Source organism: Leopardus geoffroyi, chromosome A3 (genome assembly GCF_018350155.1).
Source record: "Leopardus geoffroyi isolate Oge1 chromosome A3, O.geoffroyi_Oge1_pat1.0, whole genome shotgun sequence".
Classification (NCBI taxonomy): domain Eukaryota; kingdom Metazoa; phylum Chordata; class Mammalia; order Carnivora; family Felidae; genus Leopardus; species Leopardus geoffroyi.
The window spans coordinates 31,368,804-31,389,076 of NC_059336.1; the positions used below are offsets into that span (position 1 = coordinate 31,368,804).

Sequence of the window (20,273 nt, forward strand, 5' to 3'; positions counted from 1 at the left end):
TTTTAAAGAATCAATATATAAGTAGCTCAATCATATGCAACACCCGTGGGAGAAAGCTATAAGAACCAAGACTATGAATGCTAACAGAACCAAAGCAAAACATGCTGACACCAGCCCAATGGATCTCATCACACATAATCCCTTCCGGAAGGGCAACAGCTAGTTGGGCAAGGGGGTCTTCTGTGCTCTTTTCTGCAACCCCTCAGGGTCCAATTAGCTCCTGGCTTCCAGAACGTGAAGACCAGGTATGCTGAGAGGATAAACCCCCCTGCCCATAAGTCTCTAGGTACTGCAGATTTCACCTATTCCTGCTCTTCTGGTCTCTCTAGGAATTGTAATTGTGAACAGATGACACAGTATTTACCCTTAAGAACAGTAAGGAAAACAAGAAATCAAAAAGGACATACAACCCTGACCCCAAATCAAGCAAAGAACAATGGCAGTGTCTCGCCTCTGTTCTGGTGAGTTTAGGGTCTGGCACGGTCTCAGAAAGAGCATCTTACGTGACCATCACTGAGGAAGGAAGGGTGGGGACTGCGCTCCATGCTACAGATGAGGAAAAGGAGAGCAAAATGGGGGCAGGGACTTGTCCAAAGACAAACCACCAACAAAGAGCCCTGATGCTCAGCTGCTCCACGCTGAAAGTCTTGGAAAGTCTTCTCCATGATTAACCAAAGAGCCAAGTAAGGAGGCACGGGGCCCAAGGAAGAACTCAAGTTTCTCAGGAACGTACCTATTTATCGCATGGATGGGAGGTGGCGGGGCACAGGACAGCCTTGCACAGGCGTAATAGTCCCCAATAGACTCGATAATACTGGCAACGACGGCGCTGAGCATGCCGATGACACCAGCCGCGGAGACGGTGGGCAGTCCCCACTGAACTGCGGAAGGAAAACGGAGCAGGCAAAAGTGATCAGGACATCAGAGGACTCTACACGACACACTCAGGTTTTGAGGCTCATCGAAAAAGATGTGTTTATTTTTAAATGTTATTCATCAATGCACTACATGCCTGGAGACAGTTCCTGAGTTGGATGAAGAGGACCATAGCCAGGATTGGTCTGCTCTGCATCTTTATTAAAAGTAAAGCGTTTGGCTACAAGAAAGAAGAGGGAAGTGCTTCTCTTCCTGCTTCAAAGCCACACTCTCTGTCTACTAAATTACACAGCCTGTTGGATAGGAATTCCCGACAGGATAGGAAATTTGTATGAAGAGGATTTTTAACCCTACTGTGCAAAGCAAGACATAAAATAATGGTGATCTTGCCCAGGAGGTGACATTAAATGAAAAACCAGCGAAAGGTCACCAGTTAAATTTAAATCCCAGCAGTAAAGCATGGCACAAGATGCAGTCAGCCCTCCAATGTAAGATCAGCACTTTTTAAAGTAAACCGTGTTATAGAAAATTAAATGGTTTCCTTTAAGAAAGCAAAGATTAAGTCCCCAGGTGACTTTATTTTGAGTATCTGGATTTAGTTAATTCTACATTAGTTTTTTTTTTTTTTTTTTTTATGTTATTTGGATACTGAAAGGCATGGATCTTGGGGCGCCTGGTGGCTCAGTCGATTAAGTGTCTCTTGATTTCAGCTCAGGTCAAGATCTCACGGTTTTGTGAGTATGAGCCCCATGTCTGGCTCTGGGCTGACAGCAGAAAGGAAAGAAAGGAAAGAAAGGAAAGAAAGGAAAGAAAGGAAAGAAAGGAAAGGAAAGGAAAGGAAAGGAAAGGAAAGGAAAGGAAAGGAAAGGAAAGGAAAGGAAAGGAAAGGAAAGGAAAGGAAAGGAAAGGAAAGGAGGAAGGAAGGAAGGAAGGAAGGAAGGAAGGAAGGAAGGAAGGAAGGAAACAAACCATGGGTCTTATTTAATAAAAATATCATGAGAAACTTTTACTTTTAAAAAGAAGAGACTTTGATAATGTGCTTTCTTTCTCTGAACCATTATAGTGCAGTCACTAAGTAGGAAAGCACAGTAACAAAGAAAGATGCATTAAATGGTCTTGTTCAAGACCAACAGTAGTTGGGGGGTCTGGACACTGAAAGACCTAAAACTGTAAAACAGACTTCAAACACAGGTGACCCACACCGGTCACAAGGACAGGTTAGGAAGAGGCTGGGCTCTTGTCCAGAGGCTCTGGGGAGGGTGTGCAGGAATGGGCTGGTGCTCTGCAGAATGGAGTGCAGTGTGGGGAAGGCGGGCCTGGGAGAGGCCGGATGAGCAACACCGCAGGGCCTGGGTTGTGTAACAGGAGTGACCGCGGGTTTGGGAGGATAAAGAAGACACGTGAAGTAAGGTGTGCAGAGTATGTCTGGAGTGTATAAGGGCGGAACTGCTCCCGCCTGGGAGCAGACAGGGGCATGCTTGGTTAACACGCATCTCCAGGTAGGTTTGGAGCAGATGTCTCTATCCAGCAACATTTTGTATTTTCTAAATAATCTTATAGTTACCATGTTACTGACACAGCATTGTGGTTTTTAGTGTCCTGATTTGGGGGGAAGGGATCCTTATTTTGCCATTTACTATTTCTTCAGAAATTGCCTTTTATTTTCTTAGTCTCATTACTATTTTCTTACTTTTTTCCCTTTTGCCTGCAGTCCTTCGATTTTTAAAATCTTTATTCCATCTACTTCAACATTTTAATTTTTCTTTTTTCAACGTTTATTTATTTTTGGGACAGAGAGAGACAGAGCATGAATGGGGAGGGTCAGAGAGAGGGAGACAGAGAATCAGAAACAGGCTCCAGGCTCTGAGCCATCAGCCCAGAGCCTGATGCGGGGCTCGAACTCACGGACTGCGAGATCGTGACCTGGCTGAAGTCGGACGCTTAACCGACTGCGCCACCCAGGCGCCCCAACTTCAACATTTTAAATTTGCAATCTTCTAAATTTTTGACCCTTTTTCCATATATATATATATATAAAAATACGTGTGTGTGTGTGTGTGTGTGTGTGTGTGTATGTAAATGCACTAGTCCAGGGCACCTGGGTGGCTCAGTTGGTTAAGCATCTGACTGGCTCAGGTCATGATGTCACCGTTGGTGAGTTAAAGCCCCGTGTCAGGCTCTGTGCTGACACCTTGGAGCCTGCTTTGGATTCTCTGTCTCTCTCTCTCTGCCCTTTCCTGCTCATGCTCTCTCTCTTTCTCTCTCAAAAATAAACAAACATAAAAAAATAAAAATAAATGCACTAGTCCACTTGTTTTTTCCCCAAAAAATGCAGTAATGTAAATGTATTTTCTCTTATGATTTTAATAACATTTTCTTTTCTCTAGCTTACTTTTTTGTAAGAATATATAAAAACATGTAACATATAAAATATGTGTTAACTGTTTATGTTATTAGTAAGGCTTCCCGTCACAGTAGGCTCTTAGTAGTTAAGTTTTGGGGAAAAAAGTTGTATGTGATTTTCCGACTGTGGGGGTGGGGTGCCCCAACCTCCCCACACCCCCACCTGTTGTTCAAGAGTCAACCATGTGCGTGCCTGCGCGGGAAGCAGGTCTGTGTATGCATGTTGCTGTTTTCCAGCTTTCAGTCTTAACTGTCATCTCCTGTCTCCTTTCAACTACAACACCTAACAACACCCATGTGGTTACTTTACAGCAGAGTTTCTCCACCGCAGCACTGTTGACATTTTGGGCCCCAAATCGCATTTTACCAACCAATTCAGGTAACTATTATCAAACTAGAGACTCAGGACCACCGCTCTAGATACCTGAAAACCTGCCTCCAGGTTAAGCCAAACTGTCAGAGTGCGGCTCTCTGGGGGTGGCTTTTTACCCGGGGAGCGGCGGCAGCAGAGCCGCTCGGCGCCGAAGCGCTGCCGCCAAAGAGGCCCTGCCGCGTCACCGCACCAGGGGCCCCACCGCCCTCCTCACACAGGGGCCCTGGGAGACCCCGGGGAAAGCGCTTCGGACTCTCAGCACATGCGCAGCTGCTGCTCCCCAACGGCCCGCCCGGCCCTCCTAAACCGTGCTCATCCGGCGAACAGCCTGAACCCCAGAGAAGCCCGGCCAGCGTGTGCTGTGGCGCTTCCTCCTGACCCCCCTCGCCCTCCGTACCTCCTCCTCCTCCCTGCACACGCCAGGCCCCCTCCTGGCTGCCTTACTGATTTCATCTCATTTTATCTCAAATTATATGTTTACAAACCACACATTTATTATTTTTTTTGGGGGGGGGTGGGGCAGGTATACAGAAATACATATGATCTGGTGAGGAAGTTATTTTAAATGTTTTTTTATTTTTGAGAAAGAGAGCAAGCCCGAGAGGGGTAGAGGGAGGGAGGGAAGGAGGGAGGATCTCATGCAGGCTCCACACTGTCAGCACAGAGCCCAACTCAGGTCTCTGAACTCAAAAACTATGAGATCATGACCTGAGCTGAAATCAAGAGTCAGCTGCTTAGCCACCTGAGCCACTCAGGCGCCCCCAGATGGTAATTTTAGAAAGAGTAAATTTTGTCAAGTATAAATTTTGTCAACCATACAAGGAACAACTACCAAAATCACTTCCATTTAACATGCTTGGAACAGTTTTCTTTCACCCAACCTTAATATTCTCGGCTTTTCCTGCTTTTTCTCCATATCATCATAAGATGTGAAGATGTGACTGCTAAACCGGGGAATAAATCAGCACAACCCCACCTAGGTCAGGTTTGGGTTCTAATTAAAATGTCCAAATGCCAGGAACAGAGTCTTTACCATGGAACAACCAAGCGTTAATAACCACTGGATTCACACAAGTCATTTTGGGGACTGGGGCCTAGAAAGTATTATGTGTACATCCAAGGGACACCTCAGCTTGGGACTGTACCCCCCGCCACACCACCTTGCCAAGAGTTATCCAACACTTAAATTATAACTTAAGACCCATCTTCCACCCACTCGTGAATATCAGTTTACTTCTGACAGCTGTGACCAAATAAAAAACAAAGATTATAGCTACCCATTAAAAGATTACACAAATCCCATCATGCTCGAGCAGTCAGCTTGCTAATCTTCAGGCCCCTTCTGCTCAGTTTTGGTGGCTTAGTTACTATGCAGCTTGATACTTGCCTTCTTCAAACCTGGCAAGAGACCCCTTGTCCAGGATTACATCCCAGTGGAACCAAAAGGACTAGATAATCTGAGAAGGGAGCTGGTTAGTCTCTGTGTGCTAACTACAGCCTCTGGGGACAGTGCCTCTCACCTTTCACTATCAAAGCCTCCTACCAGTAAGCCCTTCGTGGGACATCCTAGAACAAAGAAGGCTTTTCAAACTGCAGAGCCTTTTGCCATCTCCCAGCTCCTCTAAGTGGGACCCTCGTGAGCTCCTGACCTGCTCTCCCCCTGGCACCAGAATACTTACACGGGTATGGGACCTTAAACCACGGGGCTACCAGAAGCACGCCCTGCCTGGCATCCGTTCGAGCGTAGAAGCCATACTTTGTGCTGTCAGGAGGGAAGACATCTGTCACTGTGAAGATGAAGCACAGCAGCCAGGACACGAGGATGGCCAGGATGATCTAAAGTGGTCCAAGGGAAAAGCTCCATGAGGCCAACAGAGGTGGTAGATGCTGGCAAAACGCACACCTTCCTAGAGGCTGAGTATCAGATCCCACAGCTTCCACCATCGTCCATACTTGGCAGAAAAAACACGTCACAGATCTGCTGGAAGCCTATTACTTGAGTGGAATCTCATTCAGAGAGAGCACTTTTATGTAGGAAAGAGTTATTTTAACCCCAAGTCTGGCTAGAAAATAAGAGTAATGGACAATGTGCTTGAAGAAGCCACGGGAACACAGATCACCCTCCGTCTCAAGAACCGTGTCCTCCTACACGTGCCTGAAAGGACTGCAGATTCAGAACCTTCTACTGCTGTTAAACCTCAAGTCCATGCCAATTTGGTGGTCCTTAGTACCCTGATGTCGCCACCCATAGTTCCCCCAGAAAGACCAGCTTAAAACTTCCTCTCACGTAAACAAAGGCAATATTGTCAAGGGAAAAAAAGAAAGCGACTACTCACAGGGAACATTTTGAAAAGCTGTAACTTGTATGCAGTCCATCCTTTCTTGGATTTGTAAATTGGGAGAGGAAACTTCACGTTCCTGGCATACTGCGAAAACAGTAATACTAGGAAAATTGTCCTGACGAGAGAGAGAGAGAGAGAGAGAGAGAGAGAGAGAGAATAAATTAGGTTAAAGGCTGTATGTCTGTGTTTTAAAATAATACTCAGAGCTGCAAGGGCAAAACTAACCATGTGTGTTGAGTTGATTTCTCTACAAAGCTGCTAGTCCTCTTAACTGTTCTTTGGGAAATCATAGCTTTTGGAAATGCGATTTTTGAAAAAAATATTAGTTCTTAGCATTTCTTGATACTAAATAAAATTGCCATATAAATAGTTGGGCTAACTTTTCCTTGGAGAACAAGAAAACCCAAAGAATGCGCACACTCCTGCCAAATGCTCACACTGCATAAGGGAAAAAAGATACCATCTGCAACACAACGTACACTAAAATCACAACTAAGAACTGAAAAAACAAGCAAGTGCTGCACATGCACATACACACACGCAGGCGTGCACACAGGTAAGGAGGACAGGGTCCAAGATGCTCGCAGGGACTGACCACAGGTGGCAATATGTTTTGAGACCTTTTTTCTACTTTTCTCTATTTTTTGATTCACGTGTCAAGAGCATAAACTCTTTTAAAAAGCAAAAACTCCAATATTTAAGAAGGCTACATACAGATTTCAATATTAATAACAATGCTCCCAAGAGGTCTGTGTCAGGCGTTACGTGGTCATCCTGCCCATCATCTCAGCCTTCTGCAGTGGTGGCTTCGAGGACCGTCCACTTCCCAGACAGAGCCAGCAGTCCAAGATTATGCAGCCAGAGTTTGCAGGGTGGGAGGAGGCGGGGCAGGAGGTCTAGCTCTACAGCCTGGGCTCTGAACTGCTTTGTCGCAATACTTTGCCATAAGGGCAGGGATGCTGGGGTGTGCTCAGAAGTCTCTCTACCTTAAGCCCCACACTCCTGACCGAGCTGCAGTGAGGACCACAGGAGGCAGCACCATCAGCTGACTCCCCTGCAGCAGGACCCAACACGTCCTCATCCGTCTGCTACAAACGTGGCAGGTGTGGGATGGCTTCCCACCACTGACACAATGAAGGAGTGTACAACAATGGGTTTCGTCACCCACAGGGACGCACTCTTTCACTTATAACCCGAGGGAGAGTTGGCACAAGAGTGGGTTCTCAGTCAAAGCTCAGCTTAATTGTTCCTGGGCACAGCTCCAATTGTGGAGATGGAATCATCAGCTCTGCTGACAGCCGGTCAAGTGCAGCTTCACGGTCATGTTCCTAACGAGGCACATGGTCTGCAGCCAGCTGGAGAACAGGCCTGTGCCGCACCCCTACCTCTCCCACTTACCCCCTGCTTGCTCACCAGGACATGGGGGTCTCAGCCCAAACAAAGTCACTGAGCCAGTACCAGTCCAAGGTTGGAAATATACACAGTGCCCAAGTTATTCCAATTCTCTGGGGGAGAGGGGACAGTGAAGTTTAACGACAACAAAAAATGATATGGTAATGAGGAGTACTGAAACTGGCTTACTCTAAACTTAGATCAACATAAAATTTTTCACATTCAAAAGAATGCTGACTTATTTCGAAGTGAACACTATGAGATTCCAAAAAGCCCCAAGTCTATTATCATCATTATTTCAGGCAACACCCCGCTTGGCTGTTATCACCTGCACGCAGTGTTCACTTTTTAAAGCATGCTTACGAGGGGACGGAGGACCCCTGGCGAATTCCAGGAAGGACGCCCATCTCAGGCCAAATCTGGCAGGGCACATGGAAGTAAGTGGACCAAGCAGATGAACACTCCACTTTTTGTTGACTCTGTAAAACCCACACCCTTCTAATTTACGTTTATCCTCAAATACGCCTGTGGGGCAGACAGGGCAGGCAGTCCCACCCACAGCAGTAAGGCAGCAGCAGAGGCTCAGAGGTGGGAGACGTGCCCAAGCTCACGTATCTTGGCGAAGCAGAGAAAGGGAAAAGATGAGCCGCAGGTCTTCAGGCCAGGGTTCTATCCACCCACTGGCTTGCTGACCTTTCTTTTTACCTTACCAACATTATGCAAGGAAAGTTATAAAAGGCAGATAAGCAAAAAGGCAAAATCCTGAAGATCACTGTTCATCCCACCCCAGGTAACAACTATGTAACATTCTGGTCTAGATTCTAAACAACTTCCATTCCCTGGATATTTACAGGGGATCACTGGGTCCAGGGCACTGGGGTTAGAGAGAGACACAAGACTGCCTGCCCTTGGAACACAAATAGGTCATCATCTGACCTGAACTAGAATCATACTTCACAACGTACTTTCCAACTAACTCGTAGCCCCTACGAATGCCACGACCTCAACAGGAAGGAAATCGGCAACAGCACCTTAGTGGCTACTTATTATTCTATCTTATGGACACACATCTTGGTAAACAATTTCCATATGGTATGATGTTGGGAGCAACAGAAACAACCGTGATAGATCACCCTTCCCTGGCACCTGTCTGCGCATCTCCTTAGGGCAAGTTCCTAGGACTAAAACGGAGCTGTCAAATAGTATCTTATTAAAAAGTTTCTTTAAAAAAAAAATACTAAAGTTTATTTGAGAGACACAGAGACAGCGTGTGCACGCGCGAGAGAGAGTGAGCGAGCGAGCAGGGGAGAGTGGCGTGGAACCTGACGCGGGGCTTGAACTCACAAACTGTGAGATCATGACCCCAGCTGCAATCAAGAGTCAGACGCTTAACTGCCTGAGCCACACAAGAGCCCCTAAAAAGCTTCTGATGCAAACTGCCAAATACATAAAAGTTAGCAGAGTTTATAATCCCACCCAGAGACCAAAAATGCCTATTTGCTACTCACTGAAATACAAGATCTTATACTTTTTATTTAAAAAAATTTTTTTTAATATTTATTTATTTTAGAGAAACACAGCGTGTTTTTATTTTTTATTTATTTATTTTTTAATTTTTTTTTCAACATTTATTTATTTTTGGGACAGAGAGAGACAGAGCATGAACGGGGGAGGGGCAGAGAGAGAGGGAGACACAGAATCGGAAACAGGCTCCAGGCTCTGAGCCATCAGCCCAGAGCCTGACGCGGGGCTCGAACTCACGGACTGCGAGATCGTGACCTGGCTGAAGTCGGACGCTTAACCGACTGCGCCACCCAGGCGCCCCACAGCGTGTTTTTAGAGACACAGTGTGAGCGGGGGAGGGGCAGAGAGAGAAGGAGACACAGAATCCGAAGCAGGCTCCAGGCTCTGAGCAGAGCCTGAGCAAACAAACGGTCAGCACAGAGCCAGATGCAGGGCTCAAAGCCACAAACTGAGATCATGACCTGAGCTGAACAGTCAGATGCTCAACCAACTGAGCCACCCAGGTGCCCCACAAGGTCTTATACGTTTAAGTCCCTACCAATTTCATCAATTTAAAAAACTATCATCAATTATTTTAATATTCATTCCTTACACTACATAAGAGTATGAATTTCAGTATTGTTTGCAACAGCAAATATCTTAAACAACCATGAGTATCGATTGGGAACGGCTGAATAAATTCTGTATTTCATACTATTTAATGCTGTGCAATTTTACAAAGAACGAAGTAGATCTAAACACACTGTCTTAGAGAGATGAGCCCAACAAATTGTCAGGGTGAAAAACAAATTATAATGGTGAAGCTGTAAATGTGTATACGTTTGTATTTACACATATAGGATAAATACTAACTTTTTACTAGTTATTCATGAGATGTTTTTGAGGGGTGGCAGTGGATGGATGGCAGGAACTATTATTTTACTTTAGATTTCCCTGTTTAATTATTGTTAAACTTCAAATGACTAGAATTTTAATGTATTTTTGGGATAGAGAGAAAATGAGACTTCTCTTAAGTATTTGGTACTGGGGTGTTCATTACACTATTCTATTTTTGAATAGGTTTGAAACTGTATATAAGTAATCAAAACAATGTTTTCGCAAAAACAAATGGCTCCCTTCCAGGACCTATGTGTCACTCCATTTACCCTCCCCCTTGAGAATCTAACTGTGCCTCTCTTGGCTGACTTAGGAACCCAAGTCAGTACACTCTGATCCACCACCACTACCCCATTCTGTTAACAGAATCCCTGTGCATATGCATGTTAATAACTGGGGAGGGTAAGCCTTTCTGTGCACTAATTAGTGATCTGTACTTCCCATTTTGGTTAAATGGGTGCTCACATCTTCTCCTTCCTCCAATGTTCCACCAGGACTCTCTACTTCAGTTAGTGAAAGTATTCATTAAGGACATTAGCCTTTTTAATGGAATTTGTTGCAAATATTTTCCCAGATGTCATTTATAATTTAGTTTCAGTGGGCTTTTCATTTATTTTCTAAAAGTTTATTTATTTTGGGAAAGAGGGGAGGAACACAGAGCATCCCAAGCAGACTCCACACTGCTCAGTGCAGAGCCCAATGTGGGGCTCAAACTTAGGAACTGTGAGATCAGGACCAGAGCCAAAACCAAGAGTCAGTGACTTAACTGACTGAGCCACCCAGGCACCCCAAGTGACTTTTCTTTTGGTCACCCTGGCTTTTGTGAATTAAATCCACCATGGGCCCATAATGAATTTTATTAATAAATTCTCTAATACTCAATCATCCTTAAATTCCTAAAATGACACACCTAATGTGTTGGATTTTTGTTATTATTATCCAGAACAGCATTTTCCCAAGCCATGTTCCAAAGAGCATTCTTCCAAGATATGTTAATAGATATAGCACTAAAAAAAATAGTGTGTGCAGAGCTGGATAATAAGACTTTCCGAAAAAGCTTCTTCTGCACACTTGCATTTTAATTTCTTTTTTTTAATGTTTACTTATTTTTGACAGAGAGAGAGAGAGCGAGAGCGAGAGAGAGAGCATGAGCAGGGGAGGGGCACAGAGAGGGAGACACAGAATCCGAAGCAGGCTCCAGGCTCTGAGCTGTCAGCACAGAGCCCGACGCGGGGCTCGAACTCACGAACCGTGAGACGATGACCCGAGCCGAAGTCGGACGCTCAACCGACTGAGCCACCCAGGCGCCCCTGCACACTTGCATTTTAAAAGATCACAAGGAGACCTGCAGTAGAGCAAGACGCTGGGCTTTAGCATACTACTGCCTAAACATACCTGAACTCAGCCTGGGGCTTTACACAACTCTGGGGAGGAAGATGTAGGTCTGGGCTCTCCCTTTTGTATTAGCTCTGTCAGGATCCGCCACGGAGATCAACTTGGTTGGGAAGTTTCCCATTTCTTAAACTGCCAGAACCACTTAACCGGCACAGGAATTCTCTCTTCCTTGAAATATAATATACTAACTATTGGAGCCCAGAACTTTTTTTAGGGATAAAATCCTTTGATAGCATTCTTGACTTATGGTCACGGATGTACTCACAACCCCCAGTCCTCCCCGCCCTTACTACGAGGTGCTTACTAAACACCTGCTCTGTGACAGGTGGTGAGCCAGGTCCTGGGGGTGCTGCAGTGACCAGCATGGAGCTGAAGCCTTGCCCTCACACAGCTGGCATCCCAAGGATAAGAGAAGCTGGCTGGAAACTAAAAAACCTGACAGAAGAAAGGAAAAGCTTGGCAGAAGGACGTACAGATAAAGCTGAGGAATTTTCCCATGAATGGAGAAAAAAGTTGGAGAAATGGAAAGCAGAGGAAGGATTTGGGAGGTCCAAACATTCTAGAGGTTCCAGGAAGTAAAGAGCTAGAATGGAGTAAGGAAAGCATCCGTGAAATAATTCAATCATTTCCCACCCCCAAACATCTGAGATTCCAACAGCGAAAGGCCCCAAGTGCCTAGTGTGAGATGTAAACAGAATGAGGGACAGCGGAGAAGGTTTCAGACATAGACGAGAAGACCTACAAACTTCCAGAATTCCTGCTTGTGTCCAAGTGGAGTTTCAAAAGGAGGAGACAGGAGAGGAGAATGGCCAGGGACTTCACGGGGCTGTGAATGAGCAGGGAGGGAGCAAGAGAAGCTGGAGACGTTTGGAAGCATGGCCACGGGTGAGGCTTGTCCAGGGGAGTGGCAGTGGCATGACAGGCTGGAGAGAGGAGGCAGAAAGATGGCTTGTACATGAGCTGAGGGGAAGCAAAGAATCAGGGACAACTGTAGGGCTTCTGACTCCATCAGCAGGGTGTGTGGTCGTGGCCTTGCCTGAGAGCAGGATGACAGGAGGGGGACTGGGTTTGGGGACAAGGAAGGAAGCAAACGATTGACACTATCTCCTTTTGAAGTCTGAGGAGTCCTGTGTAACGGTGACTGGAGGGTGCGAACCAGGGTTTGGCCCTCATGGCTGGTGTTCGGGGGTATGGGCTGCAGGCTCACATGGAAGTCAGCAGCATCACAGGCTTGCTGGGGCCGTGCACTAGACGAGGTCTTCCCGGGGAAAGGCACGTGGCAGGGAAGTGCCCAAGGACCAGGTTCTGGGGAACCCCCACCATTTAGCGCTCAGGGTGAGGAAGAGTCCATTTTTGTTTTCACGTTTTGGAAAACCACCCATTTTATTAATTTGTTGTTGTTTTTAAGTTTGGGGGCGGGTAGCACAGCTGGAACTCTTCTTCCCTGGACCTAAGGGTTTATCCCTCTATTTGTGCACTCACTCCCTCCTCTTCTCAATCAGCCTCGCCTGGAAGCTCTTTTCCACAGAACCAATATTTGAATTTTTCACTTCTATGTTTTACATTTTTTCTATCTGTATTAATTTTTGGTCCCCTGCTTCCATTAGGCTCATTTTCATCTTGTTTTTCTAGTTTCAAAGACATAAGCTCTTCATGTACTTTGCCTTTAAGATTGTATGTTTTTTTCAAGAACAACTCCACTCTGTGTGACTGGTTTGTTCTTGTCCTTGTGTTCTAAATTATCAGCAATCATGAGTTTCAATTTCCCCTCTGACTAGGGGTGATTTATAACAGTGTTTTTCAGCTCCTAGGCGATCTGGGGGTTCTGTTCACCCTTTGTCATTGGTTTCTAATTTCACCGTATGATGGCAATTCCAATTTCTCTTTCTTGGAACTTACTGCGTTTCATAGGACATCCTTCCCTGCCTTCTACACACCCATGCTGGTGTGGGGAATATGGACCAACCTTCAGTGAAAGGAGAAATTAAGAATAGCCCTGGACATTTTCACACACCTTAATCTGTAAGGCTAGATGGATTATAGGTATGTAAAGATGCACTTTAACTTGCACACCGTGTTCCAACACAGACGGGCAGGACGAAGTGTTAGGGACTAAGTTCTGACCAGACTACTTGGGTTCTGAAAACCATCCGGCCAATTACTAGCTGTGCGAACCTGGGCAGCTAACTTTGCGTCTTTGTGCCTCTGCTTCTTTTGCTGTTAAATGGGCACGATGCCGGCACCTATCTTAACATATGATATATACGACGAGTGTTTTTATAAAGCACTAATGCAGGAGCTGGAGAAGCACTAGGTACTGTTTAAGAATTACCGAGTAGTTCACAAAGCAAAACAAAAACCAGCGGAAACTCCCTTCTGTTATTACTTACTTTGTTTTGGGAATTGTACTGGTTGGCAAATGCCAGGTTTTGAACCATTTCCCTATAGCGTGATCAGCTCTTACACGTGTTCAACAGGCACACAACAAGAAAGCAGGCTCTGTTTGTGGCATACAGAATTCCATGGCTCTAATAATCCATCTTGTAATAAACCGAAGTCTTGGATGTCTTTACTGACAACACATTAAGGGGTAAGTGACATTTTAATAAACTTGAAGTTCCGTGCTTAAGGACCAGCAATGACTGGCAGGACTCTGGCAAGAACCATGGCATCCCCACAGGTGTAGGAGGGAGCCAGGAGAGCCACGTCTCTCTCAATGCCAACAGACCCTACTCGTGCAGCATCTCTGTCTCCTGCCAATCTGGAAGTTTTTTTGTCTCGCCGAAAGGATTTGGCTTCGCGGTATTTCCACTCGTGTGCAAGAGACTTGATGACCTCAAAAGTTAAAAGCTAATGGCATCACCGTCTTACACCCCCTTCTTAAAGTCTGAAACCTCACAACCCTCCTTCTGCACATCACTCCCAAACAGGTCTTTGGAATACCGTGCTGCATGTCACTTCCCAACCTCCGGGTCTAAAACACCCTTCGGTAACTTCCTGGCAAGAAATGAATGAACTTTAAACTGTCAGCCTCTTCTTTAAAAAAAACAAAAATAAAAACAAAAACCTATCTCCTAAGTCTTCGCGTAAATGCTCAAACTATCCCAAGAGACTGCGCTCGGTGGTGGGAAGAGGAGGTGCTGACAGTCCGCGCTACGTAGTCCAGAGCACTCACAGCATGGCGATGCCCCAGTGCTTCCCCGCTCTCTCTCCTGCCGCCTGGAACCCAGACAGCCCGATGAGGGCCACCGTGGGCGTGATGGTCAGGGGCCCGATGTATTTCAGCAGAGCCCCAGGCAGGCCCAGGAGGCCGATGACCACTTCTATCAGCGAGGACATGATGATGGCGCCTTGGATCTGGAACGAGAGAAGGCACAGACGCGAAGAGTGAGCTGCTTGTAGATCCAGACTCCAAGCGTCACCTGCAACCACAGTGGACGGTTCTGACAGGCAGCGGCTTATTACCTAACAAGTGTGACACTGCTGGAAAATTCCCAGGGCCCCAAAGAAACCAGTGGGGTGAGTGGGGTCAAGCCAACCTATGAATGACATGGTTGACACAGGGGCATTACAGAAATGGGCAATGGACGTATAGCCACCCTACCTCTCCCATGGAGAAGTGAGAGATTTATCATTCCTGCTCAAGACACACAACATTCAAAACCAGGCTCAGAGGAACACTGCAGCACAAAGATTCTGGACTTTAAAAAGTGGGTCTCTGAGGGATGTTTAGAAGATCGTGTATCGACACAAATTCTAAAGGAATGTTTCTATTGTGGAAAACGACTATTATCTGTGCTGACTCTGAACTAATGGTGAAGGATCTTCCAGATTTGGGAAGATGTGGATAAGCTGTTGGCCATTCTTCGTGTCTGAGGACTCCCATGCCTTGTTCTGTTCAAGTGCACCACAGCGGACAAGTATCTGTAATTCTTTACACACACACACGGAAATGCGGGCTAGAATGAAGAGGTGTGTGCCCTCAGGCAAGCCTCTGTAGCTTTTTCTAAGGGAGCCGCGCCCCTCAGCCAGTTATGCTGCAGCGTGTGAGTGGGCAGGTCTGTGGGTACCCAGGGGTTGGGGGGCGGAGGGGAATGAAGGCTAGAAACTTCTGACAGAAATACTGTCTGGCTGCACAAAGCATTTCTGTGTGATGCCATCTACATTTAGTTTCACAAAAGAAAGAAACATGTCAGTAGTTGAAAAGGAAAAGGAAGGCTTGGTGCGCATCACTACCACTTCTTGGGCACGGCCAACAATGGAGCAGGAAAGAAACACAAAGAAGCCAAAAGCAGACAATGTTCCTCTTTTACCTCACGTATCCGGGGATACCAGATGTGCTCTGTGTGCAACAGCTCTGTTGTTCCATTGGACACTGAAACATCTTGAAAACAAAAACAAAAACAACATTTTTTTGGAGTGACACCCATGTTTCACGGGATACATTCATCTTACTCTTTGTAAGATGAAATTTCCTCCCTGTTTTAAGTTTTATTTTCCATAAAACACCCATCCCTAAAATTCGAGTTACAACAGTATGGCTTACCATACTGAAAGGTGTCTTCCCCAACGCTAAATGTAACCAAATTTATTCATCGACTGCGAGCTCCCAGCTTGTCAAAAGCTGAACTGGGGGTGCACATTGCTAGTGCCAGCCTCACACAAAGACCAACCTTTGCGAGCAGCTAACGGAAACACCCAAAAGCAAGGTTGCCTGACTGAGGTTTTTAAAACCTAGATAAAATGGAGGGCCTTTTCCAGTTCCTGAATCAAATCAGTGGTCACAAACTAACTCCTGGGAGCAAGGGAGGAAGCAAATGTTGGAAAACTTTGCTCCTAGAACCTAACAGTATTTTGAAAGTATGACAGGTCTACTTGATTTTCTTAAACCTCCATCTGATCTTTTCCTGATCTCATCGGGTTATTTAAGGATCTTTGCAATCACTAATTGGGGGGGGGGGGGGGGAGTTAAAGTCATTTGCAGAAAACCAAAGCAGCCAGATCCGTAAAAAGCAGAGATGTTTCAGAGAAGGGATGCTGACGCAGCAAAGAGAGTGATTACTGGTGGTTCATAAAATCCACTGAAAGAAAGAGGCAGAAAAATAGCACAAATGTTCTATTCCGTTCCCATATTTATCAGTTTCATTAGCATAGAGAAATGAGGTCCTTTCTGGTCCTTACTTGCTCTGAGGTTAGGGATGAACAAGTGGGGAGAGAGAGAGACAGAAACACGATCCACAGACTGGAGTGTTCTAAGCGGTTTGTTGGTTTGTATGTTCTCTGCCCAATTCCAGAAAGGATTTAACGCTGCCAAGGGCAGCACGTCCAGGCCTCCCTTCTATCGCGTGCGTTAAAGGACCCCAATGACGTATGCGGAAATAACTGCAATTACCTGTGGTGTTACATTTCCATTTATCTAAAGACAGGATGGCTCGAGCAGGGGCCAGAAATGCAAAAGCACTGGCCTGAAACAGGGGTAACCTAAAAGAAACGAGACCAAAACCATGATCACGGCATCAGGAACTACCGAGGTAGTTCACGATTTGACAGCTTAACAGTCTTTTCCATAGACAAACAGCACATGAGTAAATGCAGGCACACGCCGAAGAGCGAGCCCCGGTCTGCAAAGATCTCCTCCGCCACACAGCCGGGCCCCCGGCTTCTCCGTCTTCCCCTCCCACTGCTCTCCCCACAGACAGCCCCAGCATGGGCCCTGGGGGAGCCCTGCACCCCTCCACCAGCCCCTGCCATCACCACCTTTCCCTTTGGGGGTGGGGGGTGTTGGGCATTTGGGCATCTCGCTTTCCTGCTGAGCTTGTGAGCTCCTTCTGAAATATCGGTGTGTGCCTTCCACTTTACGACCCTCCTCCTCCTCTCTTTCACATTCTTATTGGTTAGCACTGGGAAAAAAAAATCTATCTCCCCCTGTCACTCCATTTTGTAAGTCAGAGGCTGCCCTCAATCCTAGAGGACAGGCATCATAATCGTGTTAGTGATCTAGAGCTATGAGGAAAGGAAAGCTGTACGTTACAAATCAACAGTAGACAAGATATTCTGCTCAATCATAAAAAAAGCATGTGGACTCTGTTAAATCCCCTGCCTACAATCCTCAAATGTCACCATTCAATTACATTTTAGATATTTCATGTTGACTTTCTGAACACCTGAGCTATTCAAATTCAGGAGATTTTGCCTTTTTTTTTTTTTTTTTTTTTTTTTTTTTTTTTTTTTTTTTTTTTTTTTTTTTGTTAAATGTACAGCATTTCAGCTACAGTTGTATAAAGATAGCTTTACGCGCTAACATGAAACCTTGATATCTATTTGCTATTTTTAACATTATTTTCAGGGTAAAATATAAAACTGGCTCCTTCTGTTTGCAGGGCTGGGAACTCTCAGATCAGATGTCCAGATCTTTCTGAAATACCCCCAAACCACCTGGTACCAGCGTCCTGGACAGTGGATGGCAACCCAGCACGTGCCCCTCAGTGCTCTGATGGCGTATCCTGCCCCAACGGGAACAGGAAGTGGACTAAGAGAAGGTGGCTCTAGCGGGAAGCAGCCATGTTACCAGCCCAGGGCCAGCACAGACCACTCTGCGCCAGACACGGGTCAAGATTCTTTTGTTCTTCTGGCCATTTTAATCATGCAATGAAATCAACCAAGAGTAGGCATGATGCTAGCTTTAGAGCGTAGAGACAGGCTGCACAGTATAGACCAGATGCATTGCTGGTGGTTTCTCACGTGGGCACACCCTCCACCAACCATCCATTTATAGTTACCTGTCAGAGGGGCCCAGAGCACAGTACCATCAAAAGTGGACACGAAAGTCATCGAACATGGGAACGTATGCCACGAGGGAAACACTGATTCACAAATACTCCTGAAGCCTAACTTTTCAGAAATGTCTTGAAAGGGCAAAGGGTGGTCCCCACTCATCAGGAATGGATGCCTTCTCAAATGGCCCAAATAACATCTGCTTTAGTATCGTTTCAGATTTCCAGCAACACATCCTAGGGCCACGTAACGTGGGTTGCATTCCGAGATCTCGGCCTAGGAACGCTGCAATTGACACCACACTGGTGGTTCACTGGGAAAGTGAAGACTGGCTCTGGGTTCCACCCCCAGTGACGTGAACTGCTCTTGACCTCAGTCTGGGCACCTTATGGGGCAAACATTTTATGGCTTAACCATGACCAAAGGTCCTGAGAACACAGCTGCAAAGAAGCTCACTCATTTCAAACAACCAGGATCCTGAATTCCTTTGAAAGTAGGTGATAATAGAAAATTCCCGCATGTGCTGTCTCGAAGTCTCCCAAAATGATCTGCAAAGGGGCTGCACATGCCAGCTTACACGTTCCCGTTCAGCCACACACACGCTGACCGCCACAAGCAGTACTGGCCGGAGGACAAGCGGCTGCTGTACAGGAAGGAGCAGAAGCGCCCCAGAAGTTAAGGGTGGTCTCCACAACTAGCAGAGTCAATCAGTGGCTTGACAGAAATTTTCTTAGGGAAAGTGGTGACAAGAGCTATTATTTCACCAAATAAGAACTTCCCTAAATACAAAGCCAATTTTCCAAGAAAAAGGCTGAGGACAATAAAGCACTAGATATTCTCATCTGATAAAGCAGCTTTTTCCAGCCCTTCCCCAGTGTGCAACTGATCAACGCCAGGGCTCTCCTTCCTGTACCTCGGGTCCCTGGGCTCCCCACGTAGACAAGACTGCCTGTTCTTTTAATTTTGTCCCGACAGCTGGAAAGGAAACTAATTCAGCTGTGCCTTTCTTTACACCAGGAGCTGACAAACTGGACCGTGAACCAAGTCTGGCATATGACTGGTCTTTGTGAGTAAGGTTTCACTGGGACACAGCCTCTCCATCCGCCGATTGTCTGCGGCTGCTGTGGGGCTACGATGTGGAATCCAGAGGTCACAACAAAGACGACAGAGCCCCAAATATTTATTGCTTATCCCTTTACAGAAAAAGTTTGCCACCCTCTTCTATAGGGAAAGTAGATCTTCAATACGGAAGAGAGGTGGTGGGTTTTTGCAGATGAGTTTTTAAGGTTAACAAGATCACTAGAGGTTAGTAAGAAAAAATGTGAGCAGACAGACATTTCTGTTGTGACACATTCCCATGTCAGGCTCTGGCCCCAGGATGGAGAAAAACCTAACCAGTCCCAAACAAGACTTCCTTTCTTCAAAACTCTGCTGGAGGCATCCCATTTCCTCCTCTGAGCCCGGAAGACCAGAGCCCTGGGCCCCCGGCTCTTCCTCACCAGCCCCTTCACAGACCTGCACTCCAGATTCTTGCCTCGGAGCCTTTGCTCTCCGCTCAGTCATCAACTCACTTCCGATGTTCAATGTTTATTCATCATTAAGGCACAGAGGCCACACCACCTCATCCAGAAAATGCTCCGGGATCTCCTTTGGATTTGTAATGTGTTCCCTTTACAACTCGGGACTTTCTGGCCGTGATTTCCACAAGTCACTCCACAAGTTGCCAGGAAGCTGCTTCAGGGGTGCTGGTTAAAAATGGAGACTTCTGCATCTTACCCAGTCCTGGTTAATCAGAGTCTCAGATGGGGCCTGCACCCTGCACCCTGCATAATCACTTGTGGGCGACGCTGAGGCACCAGGCACCTCGAAGACGGACAACCCCTGGGCCAGATGAAAGGATCTACCATTCTGCAACGACAAAAAAAACTACCCTGGGCTGCTGACAGGTTTCTGCCGTGTGAAGGAAGACAGCTAGACATGGCCACACACGGAGGTGGTGGTGCCGATGGGGCAGGTCACCGAGGCAGGCATCTGCAGGGGCCGTCACCTACCTAAGGGGCAGGGAGCGCCACACAACACACGGCAGGGGCTGTGAGGAGCACAGGCAGAGAGAAGAGCAGGCACACACCAGAGCCACAGAGCAGCCCCAGGAGTCCTCAGAGAACTGCAGCTTGACTGTGGGCAGCACTGCTGTACTGAAGGTCAGAGGGGACCAAGGGCACGTGCCCCAGCTGGCGCCCACGGGCAAAAGCGACCTTGCTCGGAGAGGACCACCTTGGGGGAACTGGGAAAGCTGACCTTAATCCCAAAACGTCACC

The 20,273-nt window shown here is 46.5% G+C and overlaps 1 protein-coding gene across 11 annotated transcripts in view; it reads right to left on the reverse strand.

The window, feature by feature from the left end:
* The window catches only part of SLC23A2 (solute carrier family 23 member 2), a 135,946-nt gene that overhangs the window by 16,463 nt on the left and 99,210 nt on the right, over window positions 1–20,273 (reverse strand). For all 11 annotated transcript variants that reach the window (XM_045445222.1, XM_045445229.1, XM_045445228.1 and 8 more), the window contains 6 exons: window positions 16,574–16,662; window positions 15,495–15,565; window positions 14,357–14,538; window positions 5,989–6,109; window positions 5,332–5,488; window positions 734–881 (listed from right to left, as the gene is read on the reverse strand). In XM_045445222.1, the coding sequence (XP_045301178.1) occupies window positions 734–881; window positions 5,332–5,488; window positions 5,989–6,109; window positions 14,357–14,538; window positions 15,495–15,565; window positions 16,574–16,662 (768 nt within the window). The remainder of the gene's footprint in view (window positions 1–733; window positions 882–5,331; window positions 5,489–5,988; window positions 6,110–14,356; window positions 14,539–15,494; window positions 15,566–16,573; window positions 16,663–20,273) is intronic.